Below are 17,716 nucleotides of genomic sequence, written 5' to 3' on the forward strand. Positions count from 1 at the left end.
CTCCTATCAACAATAGTTTAAAGAGGCTATGCATCATTTCATTTTGCGAATCAAACCGCGAGCCTGCGCCATCTAAAATCGGCTCGCCACTAAACGAGTAAGAAGCTTCTTTTCATGTATTAGAGATTATTGAAATCTCTTAACTCGTTATGACTGCACCTATTCAAATGATTCAGTTTGCAATGATTCAGTGTGAACGATGTCATGACTTGATCCAATGTGTTCGCATCGGGCCAATGGGCAAGCACGTCATCATGTATGTCGCAAAAGGTGTGTGTGTGCCTGAGTTTAATATTTTGTTTCTTCGTCGACCATACAATAAGGTTTTTAAACTTCCTTCCAAGCCTGTGATCATGTGCCGATGATTTCGAGCAAGGCATCGATGGTGGCGTCGTCGTAGTGTGGGCAATCTACTATGCACGGTGGTGTTCCTACTATTCAGCAGCGCGGATACTCCTCTTGGACGATGCAAACGATAGTTTTGTGCGGAATAAATGCCGCACATTCGTGCTATTTTAGTGCAGAGCAACGGGACCGCTCCACCTAGCCCGGACTATCGGGTACCCTGATGTAACCCATTTTCGCGGCTGCCTGTAATAAATACTGCTTTCTGAGCCTCTCTTATGGTATAGGGCCAGTTCTGAAAAGTTGTTCGCCATCATAAGTGAACAGTATCCAATTTTCACCAAGACGGCCGCTGCTCTACTGCACAGCAATGCAATAGCCCAAACCGACTCGGTGCGATACTGATTTTTTCCTTACCGATCGCAAAGTTTAGCATTAAGGCTTCTGAAGTTATGAAGACTGCTTTCTTAAATGAGTAGAGTGCATAAAAGAAATGATTTTGTCTTTGTAGTGAGTTGTATGCGCTACACTACGATGCGCTGCAAAAAAAATTACGAGTTCATGCGTCTTTTACCCACAGAGGACAGAAACTGCCTCTTTTTCCGCGTTTAAGAGAGAGTTAAAAATATAATGCTTTTCGGGAAAAGCTTCTGCTTCCGTCATAGCAGAGGAGTTAACAAGGCCCTTGTTAACAAGCTAACAATACTGGGTAAAAAAAGGAGAAAGTGTTTAAAACCAAGATAAACAGGAACAATATTGCGCATTGAAGGTCGGTTTCAGCATTATATATATATATATATATATATATATATATATATATATATATATATATATATATATATATATATATATATATGTGTGTTTGTGTGTGTGTGTGTGTGTGTGTGTGTGTGTGTGTGCGCGCGACCGAGCACACACACACACACACACACACCTACGCACACACCCACGTACACACACGTGCACACACACATGGACGCACGCACACACAAACACTGAAAAGTCCAAAGACGACGAACACTTGATACCGATCGCGGGAAATATTTTAGGGCAAAGGCGTGCGTCATATCATGGAGGTTTACCGGTGCCACTGTGTCCTGTTCAGCAGACAGCATTACAAACGCCGACATTGGCTTGGCTACTCACCTAAATAATATTTTGTAATTATAACGTCTATAAATGCACGCATACTCATTAGCATACATTCGTAATATACCACTTTACATGAAAGGCCACACGACATATGCGTAAGCCTCCGCTTGTAATCAAGCCACAGTTCATGTAATGGGCCGTCCACTCTTAGCGCAAACGCGCGAGTGCTTGCCTCATTCTTAGCAAGGCTACTGCGTGTGACACAGCCACTCATCCTAGTAAAGGGAGCAGGAGAAGCTCAATCTGGAAGCGTTGCTTCGCATCATCTCGAATTCGGTTCGATGCGCGCATGTGTCTCCGGCAGAGGTCCTCCAAAGGGCATGGTCATGCACTCGCGTGTTCGCAATAAAAATGATTCGCAATAAAAGTCTAGATACGCCATTTCATTACTCCAATGAATACAATATTCAAGAAAAAACAAATGCGTCTATTATCTAGGGGTATCGTGTGTAACTGGCAACGCAGGATTTATAGCTTCAAATCCTCTCTAAAATCCTTGACGAATTTCTTCCAACAGAAATAATTTGCTTAAAGGGACACTGAGGAGAAATTGAAGTTGGCTTGTATCGATAGAATAGCAGCTCCTGATCACAAAAACGCCACTCTTACTGAAAACAAAGCTCTTGTAAAGTAGAAAATAGCAAGAACCAAAATACAGGTGTCGCCGCCCCAGGCCAATCTCGCAAGTACAAGCGTGATGACTTCCTAGGACAAGAGGCGCCACCTTGGAGGAATTTTCCTTACTTCATGGAACCACAAGTCTCTGAGGCTTATGAATCACCAACATGCCCAGTCTGCCACCTTAGCAAAGGAAGGTTGCGCACCGCACCGCTAGCCGTCAGAAATCACGGAGTCTGCGTTTACGTCACGTATCACGTCACTCCGTTCTGTGACGTCATAAGAGTCCTCCGTGTCGTCATAAGAGTTCTAGAGTTTGAATCAGAGCGGCGGGAAAAACGTTCCCAACATCGATTCCAAATTTCTTTGAAATAAATGCATCTTTCGCGCCCGGACAAGCGGCAACAAAGCCATGAAATGCCGAAGTATCAGATTTTGCTAACCAAAAAAAATGATAGAGTTCTCCTCAGTGTCCCTTTAATAAAGTTATATCAATTTAGACATGCGGCGACCTGTCATATTTTAATCTATGATTCCTTCCACAGATCAAAGTGTGTAGACACATTTTGCGTGACGACACTTGTGACGCGAATTTTGCTTCACAATGCCGATGGGACGATGCCACTTTTTGCGTTGAATGCGGAATTTATTGTAATCGTGTTAAAAATTGGTTTGATCATAGAAGGTTGTGGCCAAGTACTACACCAGGGTGGCCAAATCCTGCTCTGGTGAGAGAGTGCGTTGTCGGTTCTGGTCACCGAGATAAGGCCGCACTCCAGGCCTGGTTATGCAATTCCATCGACACGCGGATTTTTTTTTTTTAAATCCGGTGGAGAATTGCGCGGCACCAGGATTTGAACCCCGGTCCTCTTGCACGCGAGGCGGATGTTCTACCTCTACGCCATCGCTGCACCACTGTACAACAGCATAATCTTACCGGTACTCACCTACGGGGCAGAAACGTGGAGGCTAACGAAAAGAGTTCAGCTTAAGTTAAGGACAACGCAGCGAGCCATGGAAAGAAAAATGATAGGTGTAACGTTAAGAGATCGGAAGCGGGCAGAGTGGGTGAGGGAACAAACACGGGTTAATGACATCCTAGTCGAAATCAAGAGAAAGAAATGGGCTTGGGCAGGGCATGTAATGCGAAGGCAAGATAACCGCTGGTCTTTAAGGGTAACGGAGTGGTTTCCAAGAGAAAGTAAGCGTAGCAGGGGGCGGCAGAAGGTTAGATGGGCGGATGAGATTAAGAAGTTTGCAGGCAAAGGGTGGATGCAGCTGGCAAAGGATAGGGTTAATTGGAGAGACATGGGAGAGGCCTTTGCCCTGCAGTGGGTGTAGTAGGGGCTTATGATGATGATGATGATGGTGCTAAAAATGGTTATCAACCACGTTTTTTCTGCTAACAGCGATTATTAAGTTCCACAGAAAGAAGAAGTTTAAACGCTGTTCACTTTCCTCAAGAAGAATTGTTATATATACGGCTCCGTCCATTGCATGCCACCCACTATTATACTCCTTTATTGGTCTCATTTTGTCTTGATTGCCAGTGAACAGTGAATAGGTTTGCTTGTACTATTCAAATGCGAGACACTGCAAAAGCCCTGGCGGAAGACGCGACGGAGCTAGTTGCAATTCCTTATTTTATTAGTGGTGCAGGGATATTATTTTACTGTATTTTTGCATAGAGCGATATTACAGCCTACGGCAGAATAGTTATACGACGCGTACTAGGATTCCAAATGTACACTTTCCGCTATTTCTCCTTAGCCGAGCCTTGACCTTATTATTTGTCGAAGAAGGAGGAATCTCTGCAATTCACTCACCCCTCTGTACTTTGCTTCGCATGGAATCTCAGGTTTTGCAGTAGTAGAACCTGCGGTAAAAAAAACACAAATATGAAGTAATTTAAGAAAATCGGCTCGATTTAATTTTGAATTTCAGAAAATAGACAGGTTTATTGAGCTCACAGGACGCATCTCTTATCTCCCGCTTACTGCTTTTTGGCGTAAGTGACGTCTCAGTAGGCGTGTGATAAATATACTATACATATTGCCCATGACATCATCACAATCATTAGCTTACTACGCCCACTAGATGATAAATGCCTCTTTCATATCTCTCCAGTTATGCCTTTCCTGTGCATTCCGTGGCGAATTTATCTGCGCAGACTTTGTTTATCTCAACCGCCCCCTAACTTTGTTTCCCCATGCTACGCTTGCCTTCTTTTGGAGTCCAGTGGAACCTCCAATGTTATTCACAACTTTACAGAAGGTATCCAGAGACCTGGATTGCGGATATTTCGTGATAGGAGTTAATGGAGTCTGAAATGACAGTCTGATTTGGTAATGGTATTTCCTTACTAAGTAAGTAACTCTAGGTGATAACTTATAAAACATGATCAGTGACGTAGACCGCCAGAGCATAACGGTGAGTCAAAAAGTTTTATGCAGAAAACTAATGTAATGCTCAAAAGGCACGGAAGGTAAGAGCAGCTTACGATTGCGAGCGAGGTTTTTGAAGTGGTAAGAGATTACTTCTACTTAGCGCAGATAGTGGCCTCAGGTCCGTATAATTAGAAACAAATACTTAGAAGAATAAAAATCGGGTGTAGCGCATTTAAAAGGTTTTCTCAGATCATGAATGCCAGGCTGCGAATATGGCGCAAGACAAAGGTATATAACTGCTCTATCTTAGCGATAATCATCTATGGGGAAGAAACGTGCAGGCTAATAGAAAGGGTTCAACTTAAGTTGAGGACAAAGCAGCGAGCTCTGGAAAAGAAAATAAGTGTAATTTTGAGAGACCGGAAGCGGGCAGAGTGGGAGAGGGAGGAAACACGGGTTAATGACATCGCAGCCTAAATCAAGACGAAGAAATGGGCTTGGGCTGTGCATGTAATGCGAAGGCCAGATAACCGCTGGTGCTCAAGGATAACGGAGTGGATTCCAAGAAAAGGCAAGCGTAGCAGGCGGCGGCAGAAGTTTAGGTGGGCGGATGGGATTAAGAAGCTTGCACAGTTACGGTGGCCGCCGCTGGCAAAGGACAGGGTTATTTCGAGAGACATGGAAGAGGCTTTTACCCTGCAGTGGGCGTAGTAAAGATGCTGCTGCTTATATGAAAGGCCTTTGTCCGGCAGTGGGTGCAGTCAGGAGTGTGATGATCAAAGTCATGATTTGTTACTTCATCGTGGATGCCCAATTCCTTTACCTGCTTGTCGGGCTTGAAGCTAGTCTTCCAGAGCCGGCCTCAACAAACCGCAATTGGCATCTCATAGTTTATAGAGCAACTGTGTAGCCCGATGCAAAGGCCAAATCTTTGGAAATGTCCCTAAAAGACAGTGGAGGTTTCTCGGCTCGCCCGAACACTGTCCTTGAAGACAATTTGCTAGGTCCATTTGGCGTATTGATGTGCAAATAAAAAATAAAAATACCTCTGAATCCAAATCTTTCCTTAACTTCCTGGGGGGCAAACTGAGCTACTCTTCAGTGAATTGAAATATGGTGCTATTTAGCACCAGAGTTCTGGTAATGAATAATTGCCATTTGAACAGTCTTTGCACGTTGCATGAACCTCGCTACCCAGCCCTTGTTTATTAAAGCACCGAGAAAAGCATGTAAACACCAAATTTGTTACTTGAAAATGGCAAACAGGTAATAAGAACATGAAATAGCAGAAGATAAGCGAAATAGGAGGCGCGCATGAACGGAAGGAAATAAAAAACAAACTGCAAGAGAACAGTTAAGTTCCCAACCAATTTTGGTGGATAATGCCTATTCTGCACAAAACAAATTTAGAAAAATAATGTACGTATTTAGCTTCGGGGAAATTCTTACTCAGCGAAAAGTTTGATTATATACTTTTTAATTGTTATATGTCACCTTAAAGCTACTAGTGACCCGTGATTTGGACCTAAGTGAAAAGGATGGATTTGAAATGGGGTATTTTGAATTTTTGGTATGCACTCGCATAGCTGCTTACGACGAGCCTTCAAGCTAGAAGTATGTGTTGCTCTTGAGTAGTTTCAAGGTGCTGAACAACGGGGAAGTAGCTCACAGACTAATAGTATACCTTGAAAGTAAACCACGAACAGCACAGAGTCCTATGGAAAAAATATATCTCAAACGTTAAGAATCTCAGAAGTAGGTTATTCGGTAAGGGACGAAGAAAAAGTTAACTATACGCCAGATGGAACGAAGTATAAATGATCAGGGTGAGATTATGCGATATGAGGTGAAGACGGCCTATGGTGCCTCAGGAAAATGGACAAGATCCTCAGATAAGGCAATCGTAGGCAAGAAGCGGCACAGTGCTAGTTGGGCGGATCAGATTAACGAGCTTGTGTGGTCAAATCGGCCGCCGCTTCGCTGCAAAGTATTAGTTCCTCGCCAGTTGAACAAGTCTTTGTCCTCGAATGGTCCGAGGCAGTCTGAAATGAAGCATGAATATGATGAGGCTGCAGATATGGGGCTCATGTGGGCCCTGAGACATGCGCCACCAGTACCACAGACTCACTGTTACGAACGTATAATGCTCACTTGTAGGTCTTATATTAGCGAAATGAAAGCATTTAATGAAGCGCCAACGTCCATGTTGCAAATAGTTTAGTATTTCGACCACCATGATTGAACCAATGCGGAACGGAGAGAGGAAGGCAAATTAAGGGCTTCCCCACACGCTCCCCATAAGGGGCCGCGGTAAGCTGCGCAAGTAGAGGCAACTACTTCTGCTGTAACTGTAAATTTCACAGTATCTGGGCAGGACATTTTAAGCTGGGGGCGTATGAGGGGTACTATAGCCAGCTCATATCTGATCTTACGCTCTGTTCTATGACCCACCGTTGTGAAAAGCTATTTAGCGTACTGAGTTTTGTGTCATTATGCACATTACAATTGGGGGTGACTGTAACATTAACCTATTGCAAAATACAATTCAGTCACAAGAATTACAGGTAATGTTGGATTCATTTGGTTGCAAAAACGTTATAAATGAGCCAACACGCATCAGCCACTCTTCTGAAAGTCTTCTGGATTTATTCATGACTAACAGCATTGAAGACACGGTACATTCTGGTGTTGTCTCAGCAGCCGTGAGTGACCACTTACCTATTTATATGTTTTGTAAACACGGTGAGATTATGAAAAAAAGTGTGAATCATTCTTAGTCATTCATTGTTCAAGAGATAAATTCGAGAACATAAAATAAATTTAGGGAAGAAATTCAAAAAGTAAATTGGAACCCTGTCTTAGAATGTGTAGACGCTAACAAAGCCTACAACATTCTCATTTCTATCCTTACTGCAGCCTACAGAACCTGCTTGAGATTCAAAATGATAAAGAAATCCAAGAAGATACGTAAGCCCTGGCTTACGAATAATTGTCTCAACATGATAAGAAAAAAATACGCGTTGTATTCTGTATTTCTGCAAACAAAAACTATGCAGACCTTCTTGCTTATAAAAAACACAGAAACTTTGTGACAAAGTTTTTACGGAATGCTAAAAACTGCTATTTTGAAAACCTCTTGGGGAAACCGGGTGCTCGTGGTAATGAAATCTGGCGCGAAATGAACAAACTATTACAAAGGGGAAGCCGTCAAAATGAAGAACTTGAAATAATACTTAATAATGAAGCATTTAAAGGACAAAATTTGGCGAACAAGTTTAATGAATATTTCATAAATCTTGTTGATAGCGTCCACGATGAAACTGCCACGAGCTTCCTGAACAAGCAGATTACAAACAGTGCTTTCTTTGAGCCGGCATCTCCTGAGGAAATATTCTCAGTATTTTTGTCACTGAAAAATAGTAAAGCACGTGATATAGATGGACTTCAGATAGGACCTATCAAGTTTGTACTCGAACTCCTGGTACCAGTTTTCACCCATCTGTTTAATATTTGTTTGTCTACAGGTGTTTTTCCAGACAAAATGAAGCTAGCAAAGGTTTCGGTGTTGTACAAGTCTGGAGACAGAAATGACTTATCCAATTACCGACCAGTAGCAATATTACCTGTAATATCAAAAGGTTTGGAAAAAGTTATTTGTAATAGAGTGACAACGTTCTGTAATAAGTTTTCTATTATTACGCCTCAGCAATATGGTTTTCGAAAGCAAGTGTCAACCGAACTGGCTCTACTGACGCAAAAGGAGTACATACTTGATGGATTTGAAGAAAGGAAGGTAACCCTTGGTATATTTGTGGATTTTTCGAAGGCGTTCGACAGGATTAATCATGCTACTTTACTATGTAAACTAGCACGTTATGGATTTCGGGGAATAACTCTAAAATTACTAAACTCATATCTAGACCAAAGAAAACAGTGCGTCGCTCTTACCGGTGAATATTCATCTTTGCTTACTGTGAAAGCAGGGGTTCCGCAGGGCAGTATACTGGGACCGATCTTATTCAATCTTTATATTATTGATTTATTAAGCATTAGTGATCAAGCATATTTTGTTATCTATGCAGACGACACTAGCATTTTCTTTCAGTCCAAGGAGATTAAGGAACTCGCAAGTTTAGCCAATACCACCCTCGATAGGTTGTCTCAATGGAGCACAGAAAATTCCTTAAAAATAAACGCAGCGAAAACCAAATGTATTTTATTTGCGCCGGTGCAAAAGCAAATAAATCGTAGCTTAGATATCTATTTTGACAATTCTAAAATAGAGCTCGCGAAACAGGTTAAAACACTAGGAGTCATTTTTAGCGAAAATTTAACTTGGGACGCTCATGTTGGCCTTGTAGCTAAAAAGTTGGCGAGGGCATGCGGAATGATTTGTAGATTGCGACAGGTGATTCCACCGAAACTCAAGCTTCTTGTATATAATACCTTATTTCTCCCGCATATAAACTACTGTAACCTTGTTTGGGGGACAACATCTGCTACACACATCCACAAATTACTTTTAATACAGAAAAAAGCTATCCGCCATATTGCAAATGCCCCATACGATTCCCATACGCGGGATTGATTTCAATCATTTAATGTCTTGACTGTCACGCATGCATACATATTTAACCTGTTCTTAAAATACAAGAGCAGCTTAAAACACACAAATGAGCATTTTCTTCGAATGAGCCGCCTTAAAAAATCCTTGCAGCTGCCATACAGTGTAAGGCAAAGAGATACATGGGATTTGCCATTTTCCCGAACCAATAACGGTTTTAACAGGTTGCAATATCGTGTACCATTCCTGCTAAATAGCCTTGAAAAGTTACATATAGACCCAAACACCATGACTAGAAAACAATGGAAAAAATTTTTAATGACGAACGACGGTATCCAAATTTAAGAAAAAAGTACAGAAGAAAAATGTTTTAATGTAAACGTTTTCTCTTATTTTGGAGCATGCTTGTTTTTGTATTAGGTTTGTACGATTCTTTTATTTGTCTGTACGTCCTGAGTGCAAATGGTCTAACTTAGACCAGAAACTCGTTTTTTTTCCTTTCCCTTTTGCTGCATATGTATCCAAATATGTTGGCCTGCACGTGGGATGCTGTTGTACGCGAATACATTTGTATTGCTTTTATCTGTGAGATGCAACATATATATATATATGTAAAAACTTGCATTTAACATGACTGAAAAACCTTCACGCTGCCAATCAAACAGGGGCAAGGGCCTTGTCAAGCTGCTTGTAGCAGCTTTTTTGCTCTTGTCCCAGAATTCCTTTGTTACACGCGGAAGAATGCTGAATAAAGATTTGATTTGATTTCATTTGATTTGGCGTCGGGGCGATGTGCGCATCCTGAATTCCCTGTCGTAATCGGTTGTCGTTTGTGGCAATCGTGGCCTGACCATGCGTGCTGTCTAATATGTCTGTGACTCAGAACATCTAAACGATCGCTCACCATAAGTATAGAAATTGTTGGCTGGCCAGAAAACGGAGGGCAAGCCTCGTGAAGGTCCATTGGCACCTCGCTATGCAAGGACTGATATTCCCTCCCGTCCACAAGAGTTACAACACAGCGGTGGCCGCATATCGGTTATGGCCCTAGCGTTTGCCACACTTGCAAAAGATCAGCTCTGCTAATGTTTATCGTGCTTGAGATGCTCAAATGAACGTCATCCACTTATTTAATCTTGACATTCCAAAGAAAGTAGGCATTTGCCCTCATATACACTTTTCACCGCTTACAACAAACGAATGCAGCCACGCTAGTTTTCCAACAAGACGGACAAGAAGAGCGCAGCCGCTAGAGCTCTAGCTACCAGAGCCTATTAAAAGGAAAAGTATAAATTCTGGAATCAATTGATGCATGCCTCCTCAAGTCCCACAAAAAGAATGGTCAGAATCCACAAAAAGACAGCGGCGTGGAAAATAACTCACAGAATTAACAGCACCCTTCCGCATTATTTAATGAATAAGAGGGTAAACTGCTGCCCTAAAGAACGGTTACATAAAAGTCTGCGCAACTACAATCATGTAGGCACTAGGCAGACATTCGAGAATTTCAAGGTCATTGTAGGAATTCTCAGCCCTTTAAGCACTAATTCATGAATTAAAAAGTGAGTTATCATTACTGCCGCTCTGCATGTCATTTTTCCAGACATGCACACTGCGAACGGCATGCAGAACGCGAGCATAAAATAGAACAGATACCTGCAAACATAACTGTAAACAAACCACTCACTACTAAACATTAGCACACAGCTTCGGTTACAGGCAAATGAAAGCAACCAACTACGCTTTAGTCTGAATAATTGCGGCAGCCGGCTTTTTCAACGTTTTTCATATTGGAGAGCGACAAGATTTTCAAAAGTTTCGCATGTCCTAACGAAACCCAGGGCTCAAACATTTAACACATTAAACGGAAGAACACCGCGGATGCTACTGAACTGCGTCAAAGGGTTGAAAAATATACTAGGGCGGTCTCGAAGCCGCAAGCAGTACATAAACTGTTCATTAAAACCAGGGGTGGCTGTTCGGGTGAGTTGCTTCGTCATAAAAAATCACATAGCGATTTGAAGCGGACAAATGCGAAGTAGAAAACACGAGCACTAACTTTCAACTGATCCCATTCATTACAAATACATGTTTTCAGCACCTTAAAAACTTATTGAAGTCTACAGTATTACTCTCTATTAATCATAATTTTCTCTTTAAGTAGTAGGAATGAACAACCAAATAGATAAAAATACAACTGTGGAATGTGCGGAAGGGCATGGCTATTACCTGCTATGTTTAGGTGGAAAATTCTGGATAGTTACTTAAAACCGGGGCGTGTTGGAGTGACCCTTAGAGAACATTAAAAACCTTAAAAACAATAATAAACAACTTAACGAAAACTGCTTGCAGTGCAGACCGTATCGGTGTCATAAGTTTGTCATGTAATATGAATTCGTAAGCAGCAACAAAGGCCACATAAGTGATTTCGTGCAAGCAAGAACAATAAAAAGGAAACATGAGAGTGTGTGTGTGCCATCTATATTTCCATCAAAGAAAGAAATTGCTGTTATGCAATATGCAAACTGGTGAATAATTCGTGCGGCTGTATTTTGTGTTGCTACTCTTTACGCCACCTCATTGTACCAAACTTGGAGTTGCACTTGCAATAAAAAATGAATAGGAGCTTATTGCTCACGCTGTTTGCGTCGTTCTTGCTCTTGTCAAAGTTTCCCATGTTTTGTTAATTTACGGATAACGCGCGAAACACCGATCGAGAATCGGTAACTCGACAGTAAACTTTATTTCTGACATTTGTGTGGGTTACGCGGGCTACGCGAGCCGACGCCGGCCGGCAGACGCAAGTGCTGGCATGTTGTTTTTCTTAACCATCTAGGTAGCATACCGAGAGGATATTACTTGCGCGGAATTTGATATGGAAACTTTACGGTCATCAACGCACCTGCCTAGAGCACTTGATTTGTGCGCTTGTTCTGAATTTATGCAATCGTCAGATCCTTGGGAGCCCAAAACAGCCTCAAATGATATGAGGAGTTGAAAGCTATCCATGAAAATGTGCATACTCGATAAGGCCTTATCAGCCGTAGGTAACTCGTAAATGACAAAAGTGTGTCCGCTCGCCGCTCTAGAGCACTAGGCAGGCATGTGGACTAGACAGCGCAACATCAGGTGTCACGCAAGAATCAGTCCTTGGCCCGCTATTATTTTTATTATACACTAATGACCTACCAACGCATGTTTCTTGTGACGTCCGTATTTTTTGCCGATGACTGTCGCAGAATCAATAACGCCTCTTATCAGCTCGCCCTTCAGAATAACTTAGTCAGCATACAGGATTGGTGTAATCAATGGAACGAAAGGGCTCATGGAACTAACTCCGAATAAATGTAAACTTGTGTCATTTATCCGGAAACGTAATCCTGCCCTCTTCTCGTATAAAATCTCGCACGTCGCGGTAGGATTACCTCAGACTTATAAATACTTCGGCGTAACATTGTCCAATGATCTAACCTGGAACGCGCATGTGACAAAAGTCATATCATCCGCTTACATAAGTCTTGGATTCTTAAAACGACATCAAGCCCTGCGCCACAAAACGTAAAATTACTTGCCTACAAATCGCTTGTCCGTTCTAAATCGGAATACGCCTCTGTTATTTGGAGCCCTAACCAAAATTATGTAACAAATTTCCTAGAATCAGTACAATGTCAAGCCACAAGATTCATATATTCGTGCTATTCATATAATGTTATTATATCATCATTAAAAGCAGAGGCAGGCTTAACATCTCTAACTTGTAGACGTCGTATTACTACTATGTACTTGTTTCACAAATTTTATTACAGCTCACTTCGTCATCCGCCCTACATCAATTCTCCGGCACGCATTTCCCTCCGCATTGGTCATCCCCTTCAAGTTGCCGAGCCTCGTACGCGCACTACTACATTTCCATCGTCATTCTTTCCACGCTCAGCCATGGAGTGGAACGGCCTTCCACAAGACGTCGCCGCAATCACCTGTCCATCAATATTTGTGAATTGTTTAGCTCCTATATTTAACAGCGAATAACTTACGTACCTGTCAAGGATCTCCTCGGAGAACACTTGGACCTAAAGAATGGACTAGGCGGCAGGTGTACCCACACAGACGCACATTCATTGCCCCCTACGGTACACGAACACAAGCACACAAAACAAACACAAATCGAAGGCTATAAATAGGCACGACCCGTGAACACAGCTACCAGCGTCTACTACTAGCGTTCTACTGTTAGCGGTCGGCGTTCGTCCTCATGGTTGGTTCGGTGCAGGTGCGGTGTTTTATGGGTCCAGTAGCCGGCGTCGAGGTGGCGTTCGACGTGCTTCGGCTGGCGTTGCTGGCGGCGTCGCTGGCTGCGTCGCACATGCTCCTGGTCGAAGCGTCCGTGGAGATGTTGCTGGTGTTCTAGGCGTTGGGGGCACCAACCGGATGGATGGCAACAGCACTGGAGACACCTCTGGACGTAGAAGTTGGTAGCGTCCTCAGTTAACTTCCCTAAACGGGCTCAGGAACGGCAGGAAGTCCACGATGCGAAGCCGTAGAACGCGAGCTCACCGGAGCAGTAGCCGGCGTCGCTCTCTTCCAGCCGATGTGTACCTGACCCGCCGGAGCTTCCGCTTCTCTGTTCTCCCCCCCGCTCCCCGTGCCTCGCTCTCTCTCGCCCTTTTTTAGCCTTGGTGCAAGTCCACGTAAGCCTTGTCGTCGTCTTCTTCTCTTCTCCCCCAAACATCTCTCTCCACCTAACCGATTGCTTCTCCACCAATGATCGCTCTCCACCTCACTGATGTCTTCTTCATCTTCTTTAGTCTTCGGTGATTCCACGTCCTCCTCTTCAAAACTCTTTCCTTCATAATTTTATTTTAGATTCCCTGTTATATGTGACAAGGGCCCCCTCTCTCAACAGTTTTTCTATGAAAAACTGCGCACATCATCCTCATCTTCAAGCCATCCAGCCAGCCGACTATCTTCTGTGGCGATTCCGAACCCAGCACACAACGCACCGAAGATGTCCCGCACACAGCACAAGCGCACCACTAGCACAGCACACCAAACTGCATTTTTGGAACACTAACATACCACTGCTGTTGTCGGTACACTGTCCTTAACAAACATGTTGGTGTCCACAACACACTCCCTTGTATAATCACATAACACCAACAACACCAACACCAACAACAAGATAAATCCCAGAGTTACATTAGCCCAGCAACAACAAGATACATCCCAGCGATATCTATAGCTGTTCAGTTGGCTCTAGTCATCAATAGAGTTAGTTCTTGGGCTAGTTGGTATTGTTGATTGAAGTTCATAGTTCTTCAGCGCAACGGCACGTTTTTAGCCAAGGAAAAGAAGACAGAAGACAGAAAAGAAGAAGGACGAACAGGGACGAACACAGCGCTGACTTACAACTGTTTATTCAGAGTCACACACACACTGACTCTGAATAAACAGTTGTAAGTCAGCGCTGTGTTCGTCCCTGTTCGTCCTTCTTCTTTTCTGTCTTCTGTCTTCTTTTCCTTGGCTAAAAACGTGCCGTTGCGCTGAAGAACTATGAACTAGTCATCAAGTTCGCTCCAACGTTATCTCTGACTTTAATATATTCCATCTGAAATGAGCATTCTTGTAAGGCCACACTCCATCTCTTGACTTTACTATTGTTCATTTTAGCCTTAGTTAAGTATTCAAGAGGTTGATTATGCATTTGGACTCTGAAATGTCTCCCATAAAGATAAATGCGGAATTTCTTTACTGCCCACACAACCGTCAAACATTCCTTTTCAACAGTGGCGTAGTTTCGTTCACTAGCCGATAATCTCTTGCTTGCCAAAAATACCGGATGTAGCACGCGATTCTCTTCTTGCATAAATACGACTCCTAAAGCTCGGTCTGATGCATCAGTGCGAAGCACACACTTTTTATCCACATTCGAAGCAAGAAGAACGGGCGGTTTTGCCATATGCCATTTTAACATCACGAATGCTTTTCATGTTCAGCAGTCCGAATCAGCTTATTGCTTGCCCCCTTCTTAGTGATTTCGACAAGCCGATCGGCAATGTGGACATAATCGGGAATAAATTCCCTGTAGTATCCCATTAAACACAGGAACGACTGTACCTCTTGGTGGTCAGTGTCTGGGCCTGCTGTATTTTGTCGAAGATGTCGTCTTTCTTCGCGATGTGGCCCATCCCCAGGTTGTGTCCGAGAAAAGAAATAGCTTCAAAGCCCACCTCGAATTTTTCCGGTCTTATGGCCAACATGGCTTGTTGAATTCTATCAAATAGTTTTTCCAGCGTAATTACATACTCTTCCCACGTATCTGTTGCCGCAAGGATGTCATCAATATAGTGTTCTACATTTTGGAACCCATCCAAAACCTTTTTCATCAGCTTCATGAATATTGCAGATGCTGTCTTCAAATCAAAAGGCATGTATTTAAACTGTAATAAACCCACCGAGCACAAAAAGGCCGTCTTCTATTTAGGCGAATCTTCCATTAGTATCAGGCAATCTCCTTTAGCTATGAAAGCTTTAAAAAAATTTGTGAGCCACCTTATCGAACGCCACGTCCGCTTTTGGTATAGGTTCGGCATCGGGTACTGTGATGTCATTTAGCCGAAGAAAATCTACACACAGTCGTTCAATACCATCGGGTTTTGACAACCACGAGAGGCGCATTGTATGCTGACCACTAACCTATAAATCACATTAAGCTCCAACATGTCCCGCACCTCATTGTAAATTGATTCTTGCACTAACTACTAAAGGTAGTGGCTCAGTGGTTAGCGCGCTCGGCTACTGATCCGGAGTTCCCGGGATCGAACCCGGCCACGGCGGCTCCGTTTTTATGGAGGAAAAATGCTGAGGCACCTGTGTGCTGTGTCAGTGTACGTTAAAGATCCCCAGGTGCTCGAAATTATTCCAGAGCCCTCCACTACGGCACCTCTCCCTTCCTTTCTTCTTTCACTTCCTCCTTTCTTCCTTCCCTTACGGTACGGTTCAGATATCCAACGATATATGAGACAGATACTGCGCCATTTCTTTTCCACAAAAACCAATTATTATTATTAATGTTCGCGGGTGCCTCACGCTGATTGGTCTATCGGTAGAAAGATCTAGTTTGAAACATATAACATATGTTTTGCCCGGTGCATTCAAAAACACATCCCCTTTGCTTCGGAGTAGGGCCTTTATCTGTGATCTTCGGTCTTCATTCAAATTGGGGTTTATTAGCACCTTATCCCATCCTTCAGTTTTCTTCCCACTGCACTTGGGCACCTCAACAACATCATCTGTCTCCTCGGCTACTACCCAGCATACTACCTTGGGGGCGCACTGTACGTGAACTCTTTCTTCGTACTTTTTCAACATGTTTGCATGAGAAACCTTCTTGGTGTTATATATAAATAACTCATTATCCATGTGATTTGTCTTCTGCGTCACAAGGTAAGGACCCTTCACCTGCATATGCAACTTATTTTGATCCGTAGGTAGTACCATAAGAACCCTGTCGCCCGGATTCAGATTTCTGTGAGCGGCTTTCTTGTCATAGCATCCCTTATAGCATTCACACGCCCTTTCCAGTCATTGATGTGCCAGCCTGCATGTTTTCTCCAACTTGCCCGCAGCTCAAGAACGTATGTGTATGTTGTCTTGGGTTCTGATGCAATCTCCTTATTAGCCTACACCTCCTTGAGTAATGTAAGTGGACCTCTAACGGCTCTCCCATACAACATCTCGAAGGGAGAGAAACCAAGACTCGTTTGCGGTGCCTCGTGGTAAGCGAACAAAAGAGCTGGGAGATATCAATCCCAATCAGTAGGTCCCTCCTGGAACATTTCCTTGATCATATTTATGAAGGAGTCGTTAAACCGCTGTACAAGAACATTGCACTTGGGATGGTAAGGCGTTGTCAGTAAATTCCTTACTGACAAAAGGCGATTAACCTCCTTCATTAGTTCCGATGTGGCGCTCGAGCCCCGGTCACCTAAATCTTCCCTCGGGAACCCATAACACCAGAACATCTCCACAAGACCGTCCGCCACTTGGATATTGTCAATAGTCTTCAATTGAATATCGTCAGAATAACGAGTGCCCACGTCAACCAGAGTAAGCACATGTCTATTGCCTCTGGCAGAAACTGGAGAGATAGGCCCCAGAACGTAAATAGGTACTCTTTGAAATGGTAGGTCGATGGCTGGCATCTTGCCTAAAGGTACGGGACCAACTCTTCCTTTCGGAACTGTGCGCTGGCACACGTCACATTAGCGAACAAAGCGTTTAACGTCAATCGGGGAACCTGGCCAGAACTCGGTGATCCTTGACACCGTTTTTTTAACACTGTGGTGTCCGGCCATAATGGCGTCATGTCCTATGCATAGCACTGTCTCTCGCATATCTCTCGGGAACATCAGCTGTTGGATCCTCCTTCCTGAGCTAAATATGCAATCCCTGTGCAGAAGACGATTTACCAATTGATATTCCAATGACGTACGACTCTTCTTTCTTTTCACTTGTTCCCCGACTCTTTCGAAGCAGGCCTTCAAGCTCGGGTTTTCCCTTTGCCTAATTGCAAATTCACCCAGTGTTACGCTCAGGCACATCGTAATAGGAGTAGATAGCGCACGCTACGTTGCTCGGTCTGTCACTTGAG

The 17,716-nt window shown here is 43.3% G+C and overlaps 1 protein-coding gene across 1 annotated transcript in view; it reads right to left on the reverse strand.

Moving 5' to 3' along the window:
- Positions 1–869: 869 nt before the first annotated feature.
- LOC144103299 (uncharacterized) overlaps positions 870–17,716 on the reverse strand; it is a 63,905-nt gene continuing 47,058 nt past the window's right edge. The window contains exons 5-6 of the mRNA XM_077636058.1: positions 3,942–3,991; positions 870–884 (exon numbers count right to left, since the gene is read on the reverse strand). Of these exons, the coding sequence (XP_077492184.1) occupies positions 870–884; positions 3,942–3,991 (65 nt within the window). The remainder of the gene's footprint in view (positions 885–3,941; positions 3,992–17,716) is intronic.

Source organism: Amblyomma americanum, chromosome 9 (assembly GCF_052857255.1).
Source record: "Amblyomma americanum isolate KBUSLIRL-KWMA chromosome 9, ASM5285725v1, whole genome shotgun sequence".
NCBI lineage: Eukaryota > Metazoa > Arthropoda > Arachnida > Ixodida > Ixodidae > Amblyomma > Amblyomma americanum.